General features: G+C 36.9%; 1 protein-coding gene across 5 annotated transcripts in view; it reads right to left on the bottom strand.

The window, feature by feature from the left end:
- The window catches only part of Znf475 (zinc finger protein 475), a 100403-nt gene that overhangs the window by 26440 nt on the left and 66059 nt on the right, over positions 1 to 7904 (bottom strand). For 3 of the 5 annotated variants that reach the window (XM_087180505.1, XM_087180503.1, XM_087180504.1), the window contains one exon: positions 1568 to 1748. The exons of 1 other annotated variant lie outside the window; for it this stretch is intronic. In XM_087180505.1, the coding sequence (XP_087036631.1) occupies positions 1568 to 1748 (181 nt within the window). Of the gene's footprint in view, positions 1 to 1567; positions 1749 to 2264; positions 2491 to 7904 lie in introns of all 5 variants that reach the window. One more of the 5 variants, XM_021266282.2, reaches the window with a different exon arrangement.

Here is a 7904-nt window from a genome sequence, read left to right as displayed (position 1 = left end):
CAAATAGGCCCCCAAAATGTAGCTACACACTCAGAAATGTATCATTTTTTAAAAAATTTTATTTTATTTAATTTATTTTTTTCACTTAGTTTTTATCATTGGAATAGCATGTGTTACACATCATTAAAAACTAGGCAAATTTCATATATTTTCTATACAATGAGTCACACAACTGTTATAAATCTTAGATTCTTGACATACTTGCTCCTAATTTTCTTTTTTACCCTATAAGAATTTAAACCCCTAAATGACCTAGTATTAGTATTAGTAAAGGAAATTTCACTTTCTATGCAAGTTATGAATATGTATTTTGAATGCTTTGAAAACTCTTTTGAGAAAAGAATAGCACTGACTTTCTCATACTTATATAAGTTTTAATGCAAACTAGAAAATTCTAGAGCAGTCACTAACTCAAAGGTGATTCATCACATTTCTAAATGTTTTTGCTTAAGGCTTTGATTTTGGATCTGGAGAAATGGTTATTTGAATGCTCTTACTACACAGTCCATAGAAGGGGAATGGTAATATGAGTACTGTTTACCTACAGACAAAGGACACCTTCAGAGGTAGAAAGTAGCATGGAATCCAGAGGAAATGTTTCTGCAGTTATAGGATCTACTTTTTCTATTATACTTAATAACAGGATGGTGAGCCCACCATGTGACAGACTCATGTGACAGCGTAGTTCCAGTGTCATTTCATTCTCACAGTGCTTTATAAATTTTGAATTGTAAACATCCATTAAATCATGAGGCTGGGGGTGTGGCTCAACAGTAGAGCACATACCTAGAATGTTTGAGGTCCTGGGTTCAATCCAAAGCACCATCAAAAAGAGAAAAATTAAATCTGGACATTTCTAGATTTCCAGTTTATTTTGTATTATTGAAGGATATGGCAACATTGGGGGTACATTTCCAATGATAACACCAGCTGGAACTGGGCAGCTGCTGTTTCCTTCAGAGGGAACTGGTCCTCTCCAGTTCACCTCAATCCCCAGCTTCCCTTTTTTCACATATGGACTAATTTATTCTATTTTATAATTTTACTATGAACTCAGTGAGCATTTGAGTTTGGTTCCTCTGCTCTATAAATGTCAAGATATTTTCTTACTTGAAAACAAGATTCTGGATATTCCTAGAGCCTTTTTAAGCTTTTTTTTTTTTTTTTTTTTTTTTTTTTTGGTACCAGAGATCGAACTCGGGACCTTGCACTTGCAAGGCAAGTACTGGAACCATCGAGCTAAATCCCTAGCCCAACTTTTTCTTTCTTTTTTTTTTTTTAAGAATTATGCTTGGTAATATATAAAAGTAATTAGGGTGACATACAGTAAATTCCAGTGAGTCCTTCTCATGTGCAGTGTTGCCAGGACATAGTGTCTTCATGTCTCAGTATCTGAAAACAACATTTTGGGCAGGCATTCCAGAACTGTTTGGCTGTAGCCAAGACAGTGAATGTTGATGATTTTAGCTATTTGGACAAGTAAAAGAACACCTCTACCAAAGTTTATACCACAGCTTAGAAAGAAAAGTCTCTCCTCATGTACTCAAGTCTTTTCTTTGGAACTTACCAGTAATGGTTCTTACTTCTGGCTTTTTAGGTTCTGGTCTCCTTAGTTCTTTAGGCAACAAATTATTTTCATTATGCCACTTTTTAAGGCATTGTGGCTCATGGATGCTAATGGACTTCGTCCCATATTCATGACCACAGATGTAACAAACAACTGTTGGTGGTCGCCTTATCATTGTTGGCTGCCAATAACATAAAATATCCATTAAGTAAAGCTTTGATTTGGAAATTATATTTTTAAATCATAGGGCACTCAAATTTGTTAGAAAATCAATATGAGTCTAATAAATTTCAACTAATCTGAGGGAATTTACCCTTTTTGCCAATTAAGAGATCAAACTATTTTATGTGAGTAGATGTGGATTTAGAAGGGCTCAAAAAATCATCTAGAATTCTCCATATTGATACTGTATAAGATATCCTTTCTTATTTAGTAAATATTAATTGTTTTCTATTTTATATCTGAGTTACAATGCTGGGAGAATACAAAGTGAAACCACATAAAAAGTCTCTCAAATTATACAGGACCTAGTATATGATATTTCTGAGAAATAAAAGTACCATTGAAGAGTTTAAAATAGATTTTTAGCCCTGCCCATATCCTCTCATATGAAACAACTGTGTTTCTCTACATTTTTGATCTGGAGTAGGCATCACCTGTGGGGAGGACTATTAATCAATCATAGATAAGGCTAAACCTGTGGATAAATGTCCAGCTTTTTCACCAAGGCTGATTTCATGCACTCTGCCAGAAGTTCCTGGTGAGACCATACCACAGTCTTCGTTGCATACTATATTGACTTCCTTCCTTTCCATGTCTCTTCTTCCATTCTTTTACTGGGGGTTCCTGGATCATTTCCCAAATAAACTATTTGAACCCAAATCCTTTTCTTAGTTTTCTTGCTTCTGGGGAGGGGGCATAATCTAAGGGAGAATTAAGAATAAAATGCTATAAAGAATTTCTTTCTCCTGTCTTAGAGATATAAAGGTACAAGTATTGATCCTACATAAGAAATGAAAGCAAATTTGATACCTTACAGGATCTTAATTTTTAAGTCCATTGCACTCTCAAAGTTGTGAAGCAAACTGGTAAACTAAAAGGCTTGCCTAAGGTTGAGGATGGATCTGCAGAACCAAGGAAAGAAAACCTCCGCACCACAAACTTTACATGAGTATCAGATAGCAGTTGTCTGCCACAGAGAAAAGATAAGGGAACCTGAGCACCAACACTTTGAAAGTGTAGGCATGTCTGTTTGTACTCTTCCACCCATCAGGCCTCACACAGTTACAAGAGGTAACAATCTGCTACTAGGAGAGGCAGAGGCATTGAGAGAAATCTCCACCAATTCAAAAATATAGGGCTGTCTAAAGTTGAGAGTAGAGCTGGAGAATTAGGCCTTTGGACTGAGTACCAGATAAGAACAGAAATAATATATACAGCCTTTCGGGCCCCTGAACAACTGTCCCCAGCACCGAGGAGCAGAGCCACCCCCACCAAGCCTCTCAGGTACCAGCAGCAACCCCCCCCCCCCCCGCCGTTCAAGTGAGAAGACACATAAAAAAGTCTCAAAACCAGATGTCCAGATCACCTAAAGCAACCCCGAAGGGAAATAAGATGGAACAATCTGATGCTCAACCACCTGGACTCCCTGAACTGGCAAAAAAGAGGATCTGGAAAAAATGAAATCAGAAATAATTTCTCAGATAACAGCAGACATTCTTCCCATGCTGCAAGGCACGATTAATAAATCTAGAGAGGACACAGATAAAAAAATAGAGGAGCTGAGGAACATGATGGAATCTCAATATAGGAAACAAGTAGAATCCATAAATCAGATGCAAACTGATATCCAGGAGATGAAAAATGCCATTGAAAGTTTACACAGCAGAATGAGCCAATAGGAGGACAGAATTTAAGACATAGAACATGAAATTGCAATTAGTGACCAGGAAAAGAAAAATTTCTTTAAAATTGTAAAGGGACCATGAGAAATCAATCCAGCAGCTCCTAGACAATGCAAAGAAGAATAACATAAGACTGAACAGAGTCAATGAAGAAACAGGAGAGAGTGCAGACAACTTAAAAAAAACTGTTCACAGAAGTGATGGCAGAAAACTTCCCAAGCAGGGGAAAAGAACTTGACATACAGATAAGTGAGGCATATAATAAGGACTCCAACTAGCCTTGATCAAAAAATATCTACACATAGGCATATAATAAGATTCCAGAAACCCAACAGAAGAACGAAATTCTACAAGCAGTTAGAGAAAAGAAACAAATCACATACAAAGGAAATCCCATCAGAATAACAGCAGGCTTCTCAACGCAAACCCTCAAGGCAAGAAGAGTTTGGAGTGATGTATTTCAAGCCCAACAGGAAAACAGCCTACAAACCAGATTGATGTACCCTGCAAAATTATCTTCCAAAACTGATGGAGAAATAAGATACTTTCATGACAAAGAGCACCTCAGAAACTTCATGAATACCAAACCAGCCATCCAAAAAATTTTAGAGAATATCCTAGGAAAAGACAATGAGGATCACAACCCCAGGAAGGCCAGCTGAATGAATCCATCTGGCATGAGAAGAACTTAAATTCAAAGGGGGAGAATCCAACAAAAAGAAAAAGTCATGACAATGATAAATCAATATGTATCAGTTATAACCATCATTGTTAATGGTCTCAATTCACCAATCATAAGAAATAGACTGGCAGAATGGATCAAGAGGCAAAATCCAACAATGTGCTGCATACAAGAAACACACTTAATTCAAAAAGAAACTCATAGACTGAAAGTTAAAGGGTGGAAAATAATACTCCATGTGACAGGAACCCCCTAAAAAGCAGGAGTAGCTCTCCTCTGTTCAGATCAAGTGAATTTCAAACCAACACTGATTAAGAGAGACAATGAAGGACACTACATACTTGTAAAGGGAACAATCCAACAGGAGGAGATGAGAATCATAAATATATATGCACCAAACACTAGTGCATGCAACTATATAAAAAAAATACTAACGGACATGAAAAGTCACATGTGCACTAATACAGTAGTAGTGGGGGACCTCAATACTCCACTGTCACAAATAGATAAACGAGACAAAAAATAGGCAATGAAATACTAGAACTCAATCAAACTCTTGAACAAATAAACTTAAGAGATGTTTACAGAGTGTTCCACCCCACAAAATTAGAATATACATTCTTTTCAGCTGCACACGGGTCATTCTCCAAAATAGACGACATACTCGTGCATAGAACATGTTTAAGTAAGTGCAAAGAAACTGAAGTTATCCCCTGTATATTGTCAGACCACAGTGCGATGAAATTGATGATCAATAGCAAAAGGAACTGCAAGAATTTCATAAACACATGGAAATTGAACAACACACTTCTGAATAGCCAATGGGTCACAGAGGAAATTAAAGAAGAAATCAGACATTTCCTAAAATTAAATGACAATGCCAATACAACATATCAGAATCTATGGGACACAGTGAAAGCAGTCTTATGAGGGAAAATCACAGCAATGAATACTCAGATTAGGAAAACACACAGAGCCCAATTAAACAAGCTTATGCTGAACCTCAAGCTTTGAGAAAAAGAAGAGCAGGACAAACCCAAAGCTCACAAAAAGGAAATTTTAAAGATCAGACCAGAAATCAATGTGATAGAGAGTAAGAGAATGATTTAAAAAAAAAAAATCAATGAATTCAAGACTTGGTTCTTTGAAAGAATAAATGAACTTGACAAACTCTTAGCCAACCTTATCAGAAAAAGGAAAGAAAAGGCCCAAATCCATGCAATTAGGAATGAAAAGGGTGAAATTACAACAGACCTAGGAGAAATCCGAAGGATCGTCAATACCTACTTCCAGAACCTATATGCCAATAAGATGGAAAACATAGAAGAAATGGACGGATTCCTAGATACATATGAATTACCAAAGTTGAATGAAGGAGACCTAAAAATTATAAACAACCCAATATCAATCAATGAAATCAAAAACATAATTAAAAACTTACCAACTAAGAAAAGCCTGGGTTCTGATAGCTTCATTGCTGAATTCTACAAGACATTTATTTAGAGGGGATCTACTGCCACTACTGTTCAAACTCTTCAATGAAATTAAAAGTGAAGCAATACTCCTGAATTCCTTCCTGGAAGCAAGTATCACCTTGATCCCCAAAGCAGAGAAAGACCCAACTGAAAAAGAGAACTATAGGCCAAACTCACCAATGAACATTCATGCAAAAATCCTTAATAAGATACTGGCAAATAGAATGTAGATCATCAAGAAGATCATACACCCTGACCATGTGGGATTCATCCCAGGGACGCAGGGATGGTTCAACATACGCAAATCAATCAGTGTAATACACTATATCAATAGAGCCAAGAACAAAAACCATATGATTATCTCCATAGCCACAGAAAAAGCATTTGACAAAATCCAACATTCATTTATGATAAAAACCCTATAAAATTGGAATACATGGTCTCTACCTCAATCTGATAAAAGTCATCTATGAAAACCCAACAGCCAATGTCATACTAAATGATTAAAAACTGCAAACCTTCACACTAAAATCAAGAACAAGACAAGGATGTCCACTGTCACCACTAATGTTCAACATAGTCTTGGAAACACTATCCACAGCAATTAGACAAGAGAAAGAAATAAGAGGAATAAAGATAGGAAAGGAAGAAGTCAAATTATAATTACTTGAAGATGACACGATACTCTATATAGAAGACCCCAAGGCCTCCACCAAATGTCTTCTAGACTTAATAACCAAATTCAGTGAAGTAGGTGGATGCAAGGTCAACACACAAAAATCAATAGCTTTCCTCTACATGAACAATAGACTCACTGAGAGAGAAATAGGGCAAACAATTCCTTTCACAATAGCATCCAAAAAACTGAAGTACCTAGGAATCAACCTAACAAAAGAAATCAAAGGCTTCTTCTCTGAAAACTATAACACTCTGAAAAGAGAGAATGAAAATGATATCAGAAAATGGACAGACATCCCTTGCTCCTGGGTAGGAAGAATCAACATAATGAAAATGGCCATACTTTCAAAACTGCTATATAGATTCAATGCAATCCCAATTGAAATCCCATCAGTATACTTCATGGACCTTGAGAAAACAATCCAAAAATTCATTTGGAACAAGAAGAGACCCAGAATAGCAAAAGAAATTCTAGGTGACAGAGACATGGCAGGTGGTATCACTATCCCCAAGTTGAAACTATACTACAAAGCTACTGGGATAAAAACAGCATGATACTGGCCTGAGGACCAGTGGAACAAATTAGAAGATGCAGAAACAACTCCAGACACACTCAGCCACCTCACCTTTGACAAAGGAGCCAAATCCTCTCATTGGAGGAATGATAGCCTCTTTAATGAATGGTGCTGGAATTGTAGGGTTTCACCTTGCCAAAGATGAAAACTAGACTTATATTTCTCACCATGCACTAAACTAAAATCGAAATGGATGAAAGATCTAAATATTAAAACAGAAATGTTGAACCAGCTGCAACAGAGGTTAGGTAGAACTCTTGAAGACATTGGTGTAGGAAAAGATTTTATGAACAAAACCTCAGTTGCCCATGAACTAGCACAAACAATCAGCAAGTGGGATCACTTCTTATTACAAAGCTTCTGCACAGCAAGAGAAACAATGAACAGAGTCAAGAGACAACCCACAATGTGGGAAAAAATCTTCACCTGCTGTTCCTCAGACAAAGGTCTACTATCTCGAATCTATAAAGAACTTAAAAAAAATCAGACCTCCCAAATTTAAAGACCCAATCCAAAAATGGGCATCTGAAATGAACAGACATTTCTCACACAAAGAAGTAGAAATAGCAAATAAACATATGAAAAAATGTTCAACATCACTGGCCATTCGAGAGATGCAGATGAAAACAACACTGAGTTTCTACCTCACCCCAGAAAGAATGGCTGCTATCATGAAATCAACCAATAATGAATCCTGGCAGGGCTGTCGGGAAAGAGGAATACTGCTCCGCTGCTGGTGAGAGTGTAGACTGGTGCAACCACTGTGGGAACTAGTATGGAGATGCCTCAAATAAGTAGGACTGGATGTCCCATTTGACCCAGCTATTCCCCTACTGGGTGTCTTCCCCAAAGAATTAAAAGAATCATACCATAGCAATATATGTGGATCCATGTTCATAGTAGCACAATTTGTAATAGCTAATGCTTGGAAGCAGCCCAAATGCCCATGAACTGGAGACTGGATAAAGAAAATGTGTTTTTTTTTCTTATAAAATGGAGCACTACTCAGCCATAAAGTATGAG

Source organism: Heterocephalus glaber, unplaced genomic scaffold (assembly GCF_053883595.1).
Source record: "Heterocephalus glaber isolate CG9 unplaced genomic scaffold, H.glaber_assembly_v1.0 deba00001463, whole genome shotgun sequence".
Taxonomy (NCBI): Eukaryota; Metazoa; Chordata; class Mammalia; order Rodentia; family Bathyergidae; genus Heterocephalus; species Heterocephalus glaber.
Note: the sequence above shows the minus strand (reverse complement) of the source record. Positions and strands in the feature narration are given on the sequence as shown.